The sequence below is a fragment of the Saccostrea cucullata genome, unplaced genomic scaffold (assembly GCF_032062105.1).
Source record: "Saccostrea cucullata isolate Sc308-1 unplaced genomic scaffold, CSIRO_AGI_Scuc_v1 ctg221, whole genome shotgun sequence".
In the NCBI taxonomy this organism is placed as follows: domain Eukaryota; kingdom Metazoa; phylum Mollusca; class Bivalvia; order Ostreida; family Ostreidae; genus Saccostrea; species Saccostrea cuccullata.
In genome coordinates this window covers 36,441-53,100 of record NW_026931943.1, presented here as the reverse complement: position 1 = coordinate 53,100, position 16,660 = coordinate 36,441, and the positions used below count along the sequence as shown (strand labels likewise).

At 34.0% G+C, this 16,660-nt stretch overlaps 1 protein-coding gene across 18 annotated transcripts in view; it reads right to left on the bottom strand.

Annotated features, from left to right (window-relative positions):
* Positions 1-16,660, bottom strand: part of LOC134234058 (C-Jun-amino-terminal kinase-interacting protein 4-like) — a 34,028-nt gene that overhangs the window by 4,397 nt on the left and 12,971 nt on the right. For 8 of the 18 annotated variants that reach the window (XM_062716104.1, XM_062716107.1, XM_062716110.1 and 5 more), the window contains 17 exons: positions 15,442-15,633; positions 15,031-15,090; positions 14,473-14,511; positions 13,456-13,509; positions 10,069-10,291; positions 8,401-8,559; positions 8,103-8,280; positions 7,755-7,961; positions 7,436-7,495; positions 7,004-7,081; positions 6,410-6,650; positions 5,990-6,070; positions 5,829-5,896; positions 4,382-4,533; positions 3,965-4,136; positions 2,479-2,592; positions 1,894-2,079 (listed from right to left, as the gene is read on the bottom strand). In XM_062716104.1, the coding sequence (XP_062572088.1) occupies positions 1,894-2,079; positions 2,479-2,592; positions 3,965-4,136; positions 4,382-4,533; positions 5,829-5,896; positions 5,990-6,070; positions 6,410-6,650; positions 7,004-7,081; positions 7,436-7,495; positions 7,755-7,961; positions 8,103-8,280; positions 8,401-8,559; positions 10,069-10,291; positions 13,456-13,509; positions 14,473-14,511; positions 15,031-15,090; positions 15,442-15,633 (2,264 nt within the window). The remainder of the gene's footprint in view (positions 1-1,893; positions 2,080-2,478; positions 2,593-3,964; positions 4,137-4,381; positions 4,534-5,828; positions 5,897-5,989; positions 6,071-6,409; positions 6,651-7,003; positions 7,082-7,435; positions 7,496-7,754; positions 7,962-8,102; positions 8,281-8,400; positions 8,560-10,068; positions 10,292-13,455; positions 13,510-14,472; positions 14,512-15,030; positions 15,091-15,441; positions 15,634-16,660) is intronic. The other 10 variants (XM_062716119.1, XM_062716122.1, XM_062716113.1 and 7 more) reach the window with 9 other exon arrangements.

Below are 16,660 nucleotides of genomic sequence, written 5' to 3'. Positions count from 1 at the left end.
AGGTTTTCAAAGATTTTTCCTATATATTTTTATGTAAAACTTTGATCCCCCCATTGTGGCTCCACCCTTCCCCTGGGGGTCACGATTTGAACAATTTAAAATCTACATTACCCAAGAATGCTTCCACATAAGTTTCAACTTTTCTGGCCCGGTGGTTCTTGAGAAGAAATTTTTCAAAGATTTTTCCAATATATTTCTATGTAAAACTTTGATTAACAATTGTGGCCCCACCTTCTTCCCCCCAAAATGGGGTCATGATTTAATTTAGAATCTACACTATACCAGGATGCTTCCATATAAGTTTCAGCTTTTCTGGCCCAGTGGTTCTTGAAATTCGAGAAGAAGATTTTCAAAGATTTTTCCTATATATTTCTATATAAAACTTTGATTCCCCATTGTGGCCCCACCCTTCCCCATAACTAGATCTCGGGGTCATGTGGTAGATATTAATGAGTAGGAAAAACCAGTTAACCAGTTGTCAATTTACAGGAAGTGAACAAATCTTTTCTTACGTTATAGCATCTTTTTTGCAGTTTTGAAAAATGTCTTCGACAACTTCCGGTATGAGAAAAAATTTAAATTTAGTATCATACTATCCCATAAATATTTTTGTTAAAAAGAGCATTTGAAATGATTTTACTGGCCCAGTGGTTCTTGAGAAGAAGATTTTTTAAACTGACCCCACCACTATTTATTGAATAAAAAAACCATGAAGATTAGGCAACAAATATAGGGTATCTCCCCTTTCCGCGAGGAAGTGATAAAAAAGTGAAAATGATTTTGTACATGTTATTAAGACATTTTAATAATTTAAATTCCCCTTGTTTGTTTTCCTGAAATCATCTAAAATATTATATGCCTTTTTAAGATTATTTTTAGATAAAAGCTTTGTAGATAAATAGAGGAGAACAAGTTTGTTGTCAAAACATCTATAATCACTCAGAACAACTTATTTTCAACGATTTTAGGAATTATTTTGAGAAGTAAAAATTAAAATCTTAATTAAAAAATCCTTTTAAGGTGTAACAAATTAAAATAAATAATGTTTTTTGATAAGAAATATAATTACACACAATCATAATTACAACTTTTAATCAAAACCAATTTTTCCAAGAATCTTGTATAACAAGTGTTGACAGAGGTGTATGTGGGAGAGAAGCAGGAACGACAACTCTGGATAGAGAATGATTGTGAAATGTCAGTACAACACTTAAAAAATTTAAGTTTTTGAAAGTCTCTGGCACAAGACAAATATTATGATAAAACCTCACAACTTCTTCATTGGTAGATTTATTTAATTTTTTTTTTGCTATCTTCTCTGTAGAAATCCTTATGTATAGGCAAAACAGTCAACTTATACACAATTTCAATTTCTTTTTGCCTATAATAATTGGCATCTGGAACTTTTAACGGATATTACTGTGAAATCACCAATTTCAATAGGGGTGGAGGTAATTTTCTTTGTTATTTAAGACTAACCAACCCCACAAATACATTTCCTCCATGAAATGCAAAAATTTCAACTGAAAATTACCACTTCTTTTTCCATGAAATGAAATCCCCATGAACAAATAATCTCTCCTCCAACCACAAAAATTATACCCCATGAAAATATGAGTTTGCAGTCCTTGTCAATTTAAACACAAAATGTAGCAAGCAAGAGTGTATCAAATATTGAGTCTATATCCTTAAACCTGGTTGGCTTATATCAAAACAATCATGTTTTTTAAAACTTCCTTAGCAATATCAAAACAATCACATTTTTAAAAATTTCTTTAGCAAATGGTGCATTCATTAAAAAAATTGCAATAAATTAGCAAAGCCTTTAAACTCTTATGCTATAGAAATGTGCACACCAAATCATACCTAGACTAAATCACACCCCCTCCTTACCTGGAACAGATACAAAGAACTTGACAGCATCCCTGTGGCCATGGAATGAAAGCTGAGCCTGTGCCATAGAACAGTAGGGGATAAAAGTTCCCGGTGTGACACTGTCTGTCTGTGTGTCACTGTACACCCTTACAATTCCTCCCGGTCGGCCCCCACTTGGTCCACTGGACACGGTCTGCTTATTACCTGTTGTAATAACAATAGTTTTGTTCTTCTAGTCTGATCTAACAATTCCTGGCTAAGTATACACATCTGAGTGAAGCACTAAAGAGGTGATAATTGATAATATCCGCAGCAACGGTCAATGTGATGTTTTACGGAAATGAAAACATTGCCTCTATTATCACCTATATGATGATGTTTTCACACTTAAAACAATGTAACTATAACAGAAATTTACAGAGTTCACAGATAATGTTAATATTTACACACTTTTTGTTTTACTCTTGTTGTCACAAAGTGGTACAAGGTAAAATAAAAATGGGGACTTCATTTCCAAGCTGAATCTTGGCCAATATCTCTGATATCCTTAGCTTATCATTCTTTGCCTAACATTACTGATCTTATTGTGAAATAGTTACTTACTCTCCGACAGAGGCACAGAAATAATGACTCCATTTCCAGTGCCTATCCAGAGCCTGTTACAGGAGATCAACATGGCAGTGATACGTACAAAGGAAAATCCAAGTTTACCAGTTCCTGGAATCATGAAAAATTAAAATCACATCAACCCTTGAATAAAACAATTTGTCCATGAACATTTATAAGAGGGCAAAATGAATGTACATAACAAGTTCAATGACTCATCAAATTACTCTCAGTTTATTGTGAATTTGTCTGTTCACTAACCTAACATTAAACTGAGGCTCAAAATACACTTTGTGTATATGCTAGTGTTTCCCATATAGACAGAATATACAGTCCAGATAGGAAACTTTTTCTGGCTTAGGTGCATGATGTGTATAGGTGTGGTACAGAAAGAGAGTACTGTCTAGAAGTATGGAGACTTACCTAACATTTTACTGACATACGGCTCAATGTCTACGTCCTGTACGTGCTGGTGTGTATAGGCGTGGTACAGACGTAGTGTACTGTCTAGAGGTATGGAGACTTACCTAACATTTTACTGACATAAGGTTCAATGTCTACATCCTGTACGTGCTGGTGTGTATAGGCGTGGTACAGACGTAGTGTACTGTCTAGACATATGGAGACTTACCTAATATTTTACTGACATAAGGCTCAGTGTCTACGTTCTGTGGGTGCTGGTGTGTATAGGCGTGGTACAGACGTAGTGTACTGTCTAGAGGTATAGAGACTATAGAGACTTACCTAACATTTTACTGACATAAGGCTCAATGACTACATCCTGTAGGTGCTGGTGTGTGTAGGCATGGTAAAAAGTACTGTCTAGACATATGGAGACTTACCTAACATTTTACTGACATAAGGCTCAATGTCTACGTCCTGTAGATGCTGGTGTGTATGGGCATGGTATAGACAGAGCATACTGTCAGTGTCTAAACGTATGGAGACTTACCTAACATGTTACTTACATAAGGCTCAATGTCTACATCCTGTAGGTGCTGGTGTGTATAGGCATGGTACAGACAGAGCATACTGTCAGTGTCTAGACATATGGAGACTTACCTAACATTTTACTGATATAAGGCTCAATGTCTACATCCTGTAGGTGCTGGTGTATATAGGCATGGTACAGACGTAGTGTACTGTCTAGACATATGGAGACTTACCTAACATTTTACTGACATAAGGTTCAATGTATATATCCTGAGATCCTGGTGTGTATAGGCATGGTACAGACATAGTGTACTGTCTAGACGTATGGAGACTTACCTAACATTTTACTGACATAAGGCTCAATGTCTACATCCTGTAGGTGCTGGTGTGTATAGGCATGGTACAGACGTAGTGTACTGTCTAGACGTATGGAGACTTACCTAACATTTTACTGACATAAGGCTCAGTGTCTACGTTCTGTGGGTGCTGGTGTGTATAGGCGTGGTACAGAAAGAGCATACTGTCAGTGTCTAGACATATGGAAACTTACCTAACATTTTACTGACATATGGCTCAATGTCTACGTCCTGTAGGTGCTGGTGTGTGTAGGCATGGTAAAGACGGAGTGTACTGTCTAGACGTATTGAGACCCAGACACCGTCTCCCACCCATGCCAACTGTCTGACCTGGCTCTCCTTACGAGGGTGGGCATCAAAGGTTTTCTATGCAAAAATAAACAAAAAAGCTATAAGATGAAGGCATATTTCTATCTCTGGATGATATCCAATGTCTGATCAGGTCATAATGGTGTATATAAATATTTTAAACTAAAATAATTGTTCAGTTATTATTGAATAAAGACTGTTTAAATATATTATGAAACCTATTAAGAGATAGGAATACTTGCATGAACAGCAGTAAAAATTTCATTTGGATAATGAAATGAGTTAAGAATGCTTCCAGTTACCTCTATGGTCATGTTCTTTGGCTCAATGACATGGATTTTATTCCTATACCCACACCAAACATGTTTATTTGCTATCACAGTCATACAGCGGATAGAGTGATGTGGTTTTCCCAGGTCCAAGAGATGATAATTCTGCAAGTCCCACTGACCATCTAAATAAGAAATATAACAATGCAGAACAAGGCAAAATATATACCATGTAAAGAATGTGTGTAGGAACATGACCAGTAAAGACGGAGTGTACTAGCTTATGGAATGATTAAAAAATATATGACGAATAAGAAACAGCAACTGTATTCTTAAAATTTCAAAATAATTCCTGAACATCCAAAAACCTGTAAATATCCTTCTATTTATTTTACATAAGGCAGTAAAGAACAACTCAACACTGAATGTATATCTAAACAATAACGAAGCTTGTGTTATATAAAATGCCAGGTTTTGAATGCAAAAATATCATGAACAAAAAAACAAACAGCAGTTGCAGACAAAGGTTTTCATCTCTTAAAGAGAAAGATATCCAAATTTTCTGATCAGAAGGTCATTAATGGTGTATATAAATATTTTAAATAATAAGAACTTTTCAGTAAAGTTAGTTGTTTTTATCCTACTGTTAAAAATTATTGAATTTTCACGAAAGAAAAAAACAAAATAAAATTAAAGTAATATATATTCCATGAAACCATCGGCCAACCATACAGAGATCCATACAAGGCCATCGGCCAACCATACAAGGCCATCGGCCAACCATACAAGGCCATCGGCCAACCACATACGGCCATCGGCCACTCATTGATTTATCTTTTGCAATTTTCACTATGTATGCATTATTTGTACATATATGTTTGACATTGATGATGTGTGTAGATCTAGCTGAGTAGTTCTCAAAAGGCAAATAAAGAAGTTAAACGGAATCAAATTTTGTTTTTATAAATAAAAAAAATATAAAAAAATATGTCTTCTTTAATCTATTTCTTGTTTTTAGAACTTAGTGAAATCAGAACTCATTGTGTAGTGTATTTCAACAAAAATAAAGTAAAAACATTTATACTTCAATCAACATTTCAGAGTGTTCATAGCATAAATGGACCCACACCAAACATGTTAAAGATAATGCTTTGCTATCAATTAATCAAGGGACTCATACCAGTATTCAGTTTACAATGGGAACATTTTCAGAAGTTTCTCTCTTTGCCAATTCATTCTTATATAAAGTTATAATTCCCCACCACCCCAGCTCCAAACCAGAGGACATAGAGAAACAAACTTAGCATAAAAATATAACTACCATACCAAATTTGAACTTAATTGGACTAAAATATATAAAAAACAGAAAATTTGTAAAGAATTCATCGTCACAGACAGACAGACGGAGTGATTACTATAGGGCACCCGCAAATCCTTGAATTAAGATAGACATAAAGTTAAACAAAAATAGAAAAGTTACCTGTGTCTCGATGGAATATGGAGATTGTTCCATCTGCCAGAGCTACTAGTACTCTCCCTTTCACATGTCTGAAAAAAAGTACAATAAAATTCACATTGAAAATATTTTTTATTTTTTGCTCAAACATTTGGAGAAAATATGAAAACATCTTTTGTACTTACACAATATTGAGAACTGAATCTCTTAGTTTGACAGAGTATAAGCATCTTCTCCACTGTGCCACTGAGGAATGTACGTACAGACTAAAAAAATATACACATTATATTAAATCATAAACATTATAAAACAGTACTCTCAATAAAATTATTCCTTCTTTTATTCAGTAGATTATACTGCATATTGGTCAATCAATACTTCTCATTCAATGGCATGTTGTTGATCGACTTTTCCCATACAAATCATAAGGGTAACCTTAGTTTCTACGATTTTCCTTCTAAATTTTGAAAACTCTATGTCAGTTAGTATGAAGTAACTTTTAGCATGTTAGCTATGCACATTAATGGTGATTTTTAATGAAAACTGTAACTTCACAATTCTGTGGCTTAAAAATAATTTTGGAGGTTTACCATGTCGGTACCTACCCTCCTGTTTGTGTCCCCAGCCAGATAGTGGGTAAAACACTGGTCATTTTCTCAGTCTCCTCAAACTGGACGTCGCTGTCCACTGACATCGGACTGAGTCCGTCCCTGATTAACTCCGAGTGTCGGTGGTGGTCCAGGGAGGCCAGGGAGGAGCGGGATACAGGGGTGTTGGTGCCGGAGACAGCCGGGGAACCTTTGGCTTTAAACACAGAAGGCTGGGCATCATCCCCACCAAATTGTACTGAAAAAAAGAAAATATTATTTCATAGACCAGTACAATAACTTTTTCAAGCAATTTTTTATGCAAATTTGATAATCTATTTAATCTGTGTTTATTCAAGAATTGCTCTTATGATTTTTCACACTGTCTAAACATTATTTTTAATTCATTAAAAAATGCATGGATTGGTGTTATAACTATTTAATAGATATATATCGATTTTTCTATAAATAAAAAAACTAGATAGATATTTTTATTAATCATTATACATGGCTATAATGAGCAAATTAACTGTCAACCTCTCAATATTATATTGTACAAGTTATGAAGCAATAAAACAAGAGAAGATATAAATCTTGGGCAGGAGATCTCACCTTCGTAACTACGATCGGACATGATACTTTCCGTATCAAACTTATCCTTGTGTTCCACCTCTGTGTCTACTTTCTCTTCTGTAATACAGCTTTGTGTTAAGTCAAGCACTGAGTTACCCACACCATTCACAGAAAATTATAATGAGATTTAGTTCTATGTGCAAATACAGCTTTATACAAATGATTAATATTACACATTTAATACGTGATTGCTATAAAGTAAAGCCATTTTCTTTAACACAACACATCATGAGAAATACTTTGATGGAAATTTTACATAGCCAGAATATACCCAATGTGTGTACATCTCTGATTAGATAAATGAATAACATTAGTTGCTTAATAACTAGAAAAGATAAATACTGAATATGTGTATTAATATGATCACTACAAACATGATTACAAAACTTAAAGCATTTAGATATACAATACCATTAGAGGTCAATGCTTGGGCTACAGCATTCAGGTTACTCTTATGCTCAGGAGTGACTTCTGTAAACAAATAAATGTAAGATATTTAAAGCTTTATCAACAAAGCATGTTCAACTTTTAAAATCCAAAGTGCTCGTTTCAAAATTTTAAGAAATACTTGAAATACTGAGATCATGAAACACGAATTTTTACACAAAAGCACTGTTGCAAACTGGCATAAGATTTACTGTAGTTAAGCATGAACAAGTATAGTTTCATGTATCTCAACCTGTTACAAGTAAAAGGACATGACAATCTACATTTGATGATTACAATTAACCTTTAGATTTGTAGGATCCTACAGGAGACACCTGAGGGGAGGATGGTTGACTGTTGTTTCCTGTGGCACACTGTACAAACATTATACCTCCCATACCACTGTTCTCTGTTTGGGAGTTGTCACTGGAGGGTGGGGGAGGTTTGTACTGGGGGTAAGACTCTGCCTTAAGAATCTCCTCATCAACAGGGTAGTCAGACTCCAGGGCTCCTAAAAAAAACATCAATATCCATAAATATACAGATCTCTATCTACAGTATGAACAACAGTTACATTGTTTTCTGTTACAAAGAATCCATAGTTCTGCACTGATTATACACCAATACACTGATTATTAAGTGTTTGTGTTACCTGCCACGCTTGCTATACAGAGTACAGGAGAGGAAGAGACTTTGAAGGTTTCCAGGATATCACCAGGACTGTTAGCATCTATCACTGACACCTTGGTGTGGGAACCAGTACTGTGACAAATCCATACCAATGAAGACATCTGCTCCTTCTCTGCATCCTTCAGACCTTTTTCATGGTCCTGTCAATTTTATATTCATAAATAACTTCTGTAAAAAATCCTTATCAGTGTGTACAATATCTATATACATGTATATAAAATGGCTCTACATCGACAACATTGTGTTTGTTAATTGCTCACCTTGAGTTCTTGGTTGAGTCTGTCCACTTCGTCCTTGACCCCTTTCCTGGGGTCAGTCTCAGACTCGGGGGGACTGGAATAGAAAACACTGGCCCCTACAACAGATCCCCCATCTCTGGTTTTACCTCCTGTTAAATTTACACCAGCGGCACACCAGATCTACAATAAAGTGCCCCGCCACAGCATGATACGCCCGTCAAATATTGTTCAATAATGATCATAAATTGGTATTAGAGTGCAAGAAAATCAGGTAACTTTGATTACCAAGTTCAAGATTACAAGATTGACACTGATTTCAATGATCTAATTTCCATTAATTCCTTATCATATTTATTGTACATACATCTCTAAGAGTGTAGGCAATAATTATAAGAAATAATACATCACATAATTCTAAACTGGCTGAGTTAGAGCTTAACAAATATCCATCTGCTGCTTTTTTTATTGCATATTTTATGATTGATTAAAAATGCTACAGTCTAAAAAACATCAAACAGAAATTATTCTTTAGACTATAAAATTTTATAAGACATAGCACTCTGCAATTTGTTGCAAATATATAAAAATTGAAATGTATTTTTTTTTTCAATGTAAATATGTATAATTAGTTTTTATCATATCATACAATATTAATTTAGTTTTAATCATATACTGTATTTTAACATCAATTTGTTTTAATTACATTACACCAAATAACTAATTGAAAGATCTTTATCTGAACTAGCCATCAAGAACTCTTAATTAACACAAGCAACTATGAGGCCATTTCTTTTTGCCCAACTCCCAAGAGACAACAGCTGCATGGTCAGAGATGGTCTTCCAGTTAGCTCTTGACAATAAACTCATTAATTTCTCTCTAATTTGACATGCACATTTCTGCTATCAAAATTCTTCTTGACCAGTGCTTGTTAATTATGCCCATGGGACAAACTGCATTCCTCTTACAACATAACATTTCTCACAGATTACTGTAAAGTATATGATGAAAAAATAAGTTTTTTACTTGATTTAACATTTTTTAACAAGGATACAACTATAATTTTACATTTTTTAGGATTATGAAATTGAAAATTTAAAAGAATTAATTTTTTTAAAAATTTCACTTAAATTAAAAGTCAAAGTGACCTTGAAATAGGCCGCGACACACCTTCTACCTAAGATGTATATTTTTGCCAAGTTTGATAGCTCTAGGTCTAATAGTTTTCTAGTTATGAGCCGGACAGGATTTTTCCTTATTTGGCCATAGCATCTTTATCAAAGGTCAGAGTGACCTACTTTTTGTGCGCGATACACCGTCTACCCAAGAAGTACCAGTTGACAAAGTTTGATAGTCCTAGGCCTATTAGTATTGAAGTTATGAGCCGGACACGAGTGGACAGACGGACGGACGGACATGAAGCCTATAACATAATACGTCCCGTCTTAAGACGGGCGTATAAAAATATGAAGGTGAAAAACATCAATTGATCTACATAACTACATTTATTTACTATTTACTTACTTCAGTTTCACTAAATGTTACTTTGTTGTAATTCTATTCCTCTAAAAAACTTTATAATCATAAATTTACTTTTGAATTTCATTAAAGGTTTATGCTTGTAAAATCAAAAATTAATTTTATGATATGGAACAGTAGCTATACAGACAGACAGACAAACTGCTGTGTACCTTCAGTCCCGGCTCCTTTTCCAGTATGGGTCTACAGTAGACAGGTACTGGTACAGGCACTTCACGCTTGGCTGGAGTCTCCCTGACCGAGGGCTGGAATTTGGCAGGAAGGCTCCAGCCATAGGCCTGAAGACGTCCATCATCCTTCTTAACGTGAGCTCGCACTTGTTTGTATTGTTCTTGTCGCTCCTTTTCTCTCTCTTTTTTGGCCTTTTCTGACATTCTTAAATAAAGAAGAGATTCCTTCAATTAAACAGTTGAATTATTAATCCCTTAAATTCATAGTCATATGTACACTATACATTTTGGCATTCCAGGCTAACTATATTTTAACACCTGACTGACAGATAAACATGCCTTATTCCAAAGAAATTTTTATGAAACTGAATAAGATTTAATATTAACAAATCATGCACATAAAATTGTGTATAGTGGGTACTTGTCATGCTGATCCCCCCCCCCAATTATAGAACAAGTAAGGATTCAAAATTCAGTTCAGACTTGGTTTTCATAATGTCATCAAGAACACAGAATCTCTGTTTGATATGTTTCTACCCTACACAAAATTTTCTAAATAAAGATATACTCATTTACAATTAACATACTGAAGTAAGGTGTATAATCAGTTTTACCATACCTGTTTTAAAATGATGTTTTAATTGCTGCATTTTTTCCTTAATATGATTTAATGACATTAAAAGCAAGATTAAATAACGCAATCTAAAATAGCTGTCAATATAATTAAGGAAGGGAAAATGTAGATACAATGTACTGGCTTTACAATGGGAAATTTTCAATTAAAATTTACTTTAAAAAGATCACTAGTTATTAAAATCTAGCTTTTAAATTAAAAAAAAAAAATTCACACCAGGCCTTTTTAGAAATGTTTAAATATTTTCTTTGCTCTTGGTTTATTTTATAGCTCGTCTGTGTGACAAAGAGTAAAAAATGAAAACTACTGAACATCTCCCATTATGCTAGAGGCATGCAATGTTTATAACCATCTACTATAACCCTGAAATCTAGATATATTCTTATATACAAATGCCCATTGCAGAAAATAAACATCTGATTGTTAAAATTTTTGGTGCTTTTAGTGGTGAACTACTGTATACAGGGTTGGTTGGCAATGTTGTATATTTACACTACGGTATTTCACTTAGAAATGATGTTTCTTCAGTTAACCCAGACATGGTTGTTTTGAGGTAAAGATATTATAAAGTTTTCGTTGAATTTGCCGTTTGAATTTGCTCACTGATGAGGAGCAAAATACAAGAGGCCCATGGGCCACATCGCTCACCTGAGCACTGTGGCTGGGAAAAAGTAGAAATTGGTTTATTATTGAATAGTTTATATCCAAAAGTAGTCCCATGACCAATCATGGCTTTGCTATTCTTTATAAGATGATTTTCAAAGAATTTTCCTATACATGTCTATGTAAAACTTTGATTGGCCATTGTGGCCCCGCCCTACCCCCGGGGGTCATGATTTGAACAAACTTGAATCTACACTACCTGAGAATGCTTCCATTTAAATATGATCAATTATGGCTTTGCTATTCTTGAGAAGAAGATTTTTAAAGAATTTTCCTATATATTTCTATGTAAAACTTTGGTTGGCCATTTTGGCCCCGCCCTACCCCCGGGGGTCATGATTTGAACAAACTTCAATTTACACGTACTAACTGAGGAAGCTTCCATATAAATATGATCAATTATGGCTTTGTTATTCTTGAGAAGAAGATTTTTAAAGAATTTTCCTATATATTACTATGTAAAACTTTGGTTGGCCATTTTGGCCCCGCCCTACCCCCGGGGTCATGATTTGAACAAACTTGAATCTACACTACCGGAGGATGTTTCCATATAAATATGATCAATTATGGCTTTGCTATTCTTGAGAAGAAGATTTTTTTAAAGAATTTTCCTATATATTTCTATGTAAAACTTTGGTTGGCCATTTTGGCCCCGCCCTACCCCCGGGGGTCATGATTTGAACAAACTTCAATTTACACCTACTAACTGAGGAAGCTTCCATATAAATATGATCAATTATGGCTTTGTTATTCTTGAGAAGAAGATTTTTAAAGAATTTTCCTACATATTTCTATGTAAAACTTTGGTTGGCCATTTTGGCCCCGCCCTACCCCCTGGGTCATGATTTGAATAAACTTGAATCTACACTATCTGAGGATGCTTCCATATAAATATGATCAGTTATGGCTTTGCTATTGTTGAGAATAAGATTTTTAAAGAATTTTCCTATATATTTCTATGTAAGATTTTGGTCGGCACATTGTGGTTCTGCCCTACCCCCGGGGGGTCATGATTTGAACAAACTTGAATTTACACTACCTGATGATGTTTCCCCATAAGTTTCATCTTTCCTGGCAGTGTTTCTTGGTTCTTGAGAAGAAGATTTTTAAAAGATATCACCAAATTTTCATTAATTCCCAATTATCTCCCCTTGAATGAGGGCTTGGCCCTTCATTTGAACAAACTTGAATCCCCTTCACCCAAGGATGCTTTGTGGCAAGTTTGGTTGAAATTGACCCAGTGGTTCTTGAGAAGAAGTCAAAAATGTGAAAAGTTTACAACGACAACAACTATGACGACAACGATGACAGACAATGACGACAGACAATGGACAAATTGTGATCAGAAAAGCTCACTTGAGCCTTTGGCTCAGGTGAGCTAAAAAGAGAAAGAGGTTATTTCCCTGTATACAGCATTATTTTGTAAGCTAGTGTATTATATGGTGAAAGTATGTTAGTATAATTTCAGTGATGGAATGGTGTGACATGTACAATGTTTTCTTTACATTCTCCCTAGAAATACTTGTTCTGAATCATGGTAACAACATAAGAGATACACATATTGGTACTTGATTCTTCTGTTATAACACAAATTTTCCGTTTGTTGGAACAGAACATTGTATAAATCACAACCAGTATATGTATTGACATGTAAATACATCATATATAATCATTATGAATGTCTGATTTTTAACATGAGTGAATATCAAGATCTATAAACTTACTTTCCAAAGCAATTATTTTCTTTCGAAGTTTTATTATTCAAAAACTAAAATTTTACAAGTTTATTTGCAGTACATGCTATAGTAAGCTGATTCTCAGTATTGGTATCCTATTACAGAATACAACTTTTGTGATTTTGCATTACATGTATATTAATTAAATATGTAACAGACATCCAATTGACTTATAAAGACATTGCTTTTGTGCTAACTCATGACTTACCATTCCAAAGCTGTTCAATGAATCAGGCACAAATACAATGCAGCTTATAACATAAGGAATGGATAACTATGTATTGAGTAATAGAGTAATATTAGGTGTTAGGTTAGTATGAACTCTGTGTAACCTACTTGGGCTGAGAGGTTATGACAGGGTCCTCTAGTAGTGATTCTATTTTACTGGCTCTGGTGAAACACAAAACTCAAAATCAAGTCCTGGTAGCAGTGAAGCAAATAATATATATAAAACAAAATAAAACAAAGCAAATATAAGGATATAACAGAGTGGATTTTAGTACAGAAGTCTGCAGAGAAAGCTTTCTTTGCACGACTTATCTTCATCAATAAAGGGCCAATGCCAGAGTGAGGCTTCACTTGACAACCATTCCCAAACCCTACAAACCAGGGTAACAGTACTAAGCATGGTCCTTAACTCGGTCATCAAAATCGGATTAATAAAGCTGATATGTCTTTAAAATTATTATTTTCCACCTTTAATAGCACATGTCTTCTTTTACAATAACAACTTTTTGTGAATTCAATCCATTTTCTTCGTTTTAGCACCAGTTATTGATTATTCAACAATATGAAATAGTATTCATACAAAATTTCAAAAGAGAACTTTATTATATTTGAAGATATTTACCTTTTCTGTCAATAGAATTCAATATTAACAAATTTATAGTAAAATATTAAATTTAAATAGGCAATTACAAACTTAAATATTATAAGAAAATGTGTAGTTTGTAGAATATTTGAGTAGAATTGTTGTGCACTGCAAACAGGTATTCATAATAGCTAGTACATTTTTCTGTGCAGGTAGAAAATAGTTTAAGTACTGTTTTAAGCCAAAGCATGAACTGGTACTGATACTGATGTTGAAAATGATTCCATAAAAGTATGGGTTCTTTTTTTTTTTAAATAAAAGAAATGTTATTCTTATTTTGATATTAAAGATGACAAGGTTTCAAGCAAGATTGTTTAGTTGGTGATACTTAGCAGCAATTTGTAGAAATAACTATTAGAATAGTGAGACAGGAAAGGTTAATAGGCATTTATTTTTTTCTGGAGAACTTTGTTTCTGTGAAACTCATGCATCATTAGCTAGTCTATCAAAGCTGATCAGCTGATTTTGTGATATGCCCCTACCCTGCATCTGTTGCCTCAACATGTACAAAACTTGCAGATCTAGGTCAAGAAATAAAGTTTCTGATCAACATACGAACACAAAATATGGGGGAATTTAAAGGATTATGTAAACAGTGATATGTCCTACTATTTTGGAAGTCTTACTGTGTCAGAATTATCAGTTTTTCTCTGAAATTTCATTTTAAAAAATTTGCCACATTTGCTGAATAATATTTTGTTTTTCATGTTGGAGTAGCTAACTGAAGCTCTAGAATACATGTATATCATTCCAAATCTTTGTACAAACATTTCTTTAGTCTCCATCTATATAGTCCATTGAAGCATTTGTATCTTTTAAGTTGTAATTTTGAAATTGAATAAAACATGTTCATGACTAGAGGAAAATCTTTTCATGCAGTAAATAGGGCTTTCGGAATGATATTTTAAATGCTTACATTCACCATGCACAATATTTAACTTTATTTACATGTGACAAAGATTATCCTGTAAGTGAACGTGACATGCAAAAATTATGCCACAAACAGGATACATGTATAAACCAGTATTTACAATACATACTTTTTCTTGTCTTGTAATTCTTCTAATAATTTTTGAACATTGGATGAACTGATTCGTGTCCTTTATCAATAGTGAAAGTGCAATATTAGAACTTAGTATAGGTCAAAATACTTTCAAGCAAAAACCAAATAATAGAATATATGTAACCAAAAATAAAATCAAACTACTATAAGAAAACAAAAATTATACCACAAAATTATAGGCAACCATTTAGCCAGTGACTGATTTAGCAAATCTTGAAATGTATGCCATTTCAATGCTGGTCATGCATTAATTCACTCAAAAACGTGAAACATTTCATCTTGATTATAACACTCTTTTCTTTTGAGCTAGTTTGAGTTAAATTGTAGCGCTGTGACTTTGGCACTCTGTGTAATGTAATGCTATAGGATTGCTGGTCCCAGTACTTACAGATCATCCTGTAGGAAGTCGTAGGCTTTAGCCTTGTCCCCCATTTTATACAGTTCTCGTGACCTCCTGTTGGGGTCCCCCACGGGTTGGACTTGGGTGGTGGGGGCGTTGTACTTGATGGTGGCTATCGGTACATTGCTGGGCTTCTTGCTTGGTTTACTGGGTGAACTACTGCTGAATAGGTTGCTGAAGCTGTAAAAGGTTCATACACAAATTTATCATTAGCAACATCTAATTATAATAAAGTGTAACCAGCAAAGGAGAAAATAATGTGACAGACCAGACCATGATGAGAAACATGGGCCCCCTGAAGTCCTAGTATGCTACCAGCTGAGCTTTTTGGAAAATGACAATCAAATCAGTCTGACATCCACATTCCTCCCCCTTAATGGTCTCTGTCCCCAAACACTAATCCTGGCTCTTCCCTGACAGGTGTAATCAGGGGCTCTGCAAACTGAGCTTTCTGGCCACTGGCATCAAACCTGCCTGACTACCAAAACAGCACTAACATCCAAAATTGTTTTGTTTTTTTTTTTTACAGATGAGCTTCAGTATCTTCATTCACAATAGCTTGAGTGCACTTAGGTCATAGTGATTTGGAGTAAAAAAAAAAATCTTATTCATTCTGTTTTGGGGTTGATCCAAAAATAGTTTCAAAATATATATAATTATATCCCTATCTTCTTCAGACTTTTGTCTTAAAATTTTATACATTAATTTTCAGCATTCATTTTCAATGCATCCACATAACTTTTTAATTCCTATCATCTTTCTTTGAAATAAATCTTTTACCATTTTGCTAAAAACCTTCTTGTTTTGATTGTAGTGTTGAAATTATACAAACTTTGACCAAACGTTCTTCTTAAATTAATATCTTTCTGAGTAAATCTTGTATACATATCATAAGATCCAAAGTCAAAGAGAAAGGACATATGCATGTTAATTCTTGTGATAATACAGACCAAACATTGTGCTTATTCTTATATATCATATATCTGAATAAAATATTAGAGCAAAAGTCAAAATAGATCAATGTATTAGTATTATAACTATGATGAAAATTTTCTTTATTAAAGCTTTTATAGCAGTCTTGATATTAGATTTGGATCAACTTACACATTTTACCTGGATATCTCCATCTTAGATATTCTGAGGTATTACAGTATAAGTAGAATTTTTAGCAAGGATTTAATTTTGGCATTATTAGCGAGGGTGCTGA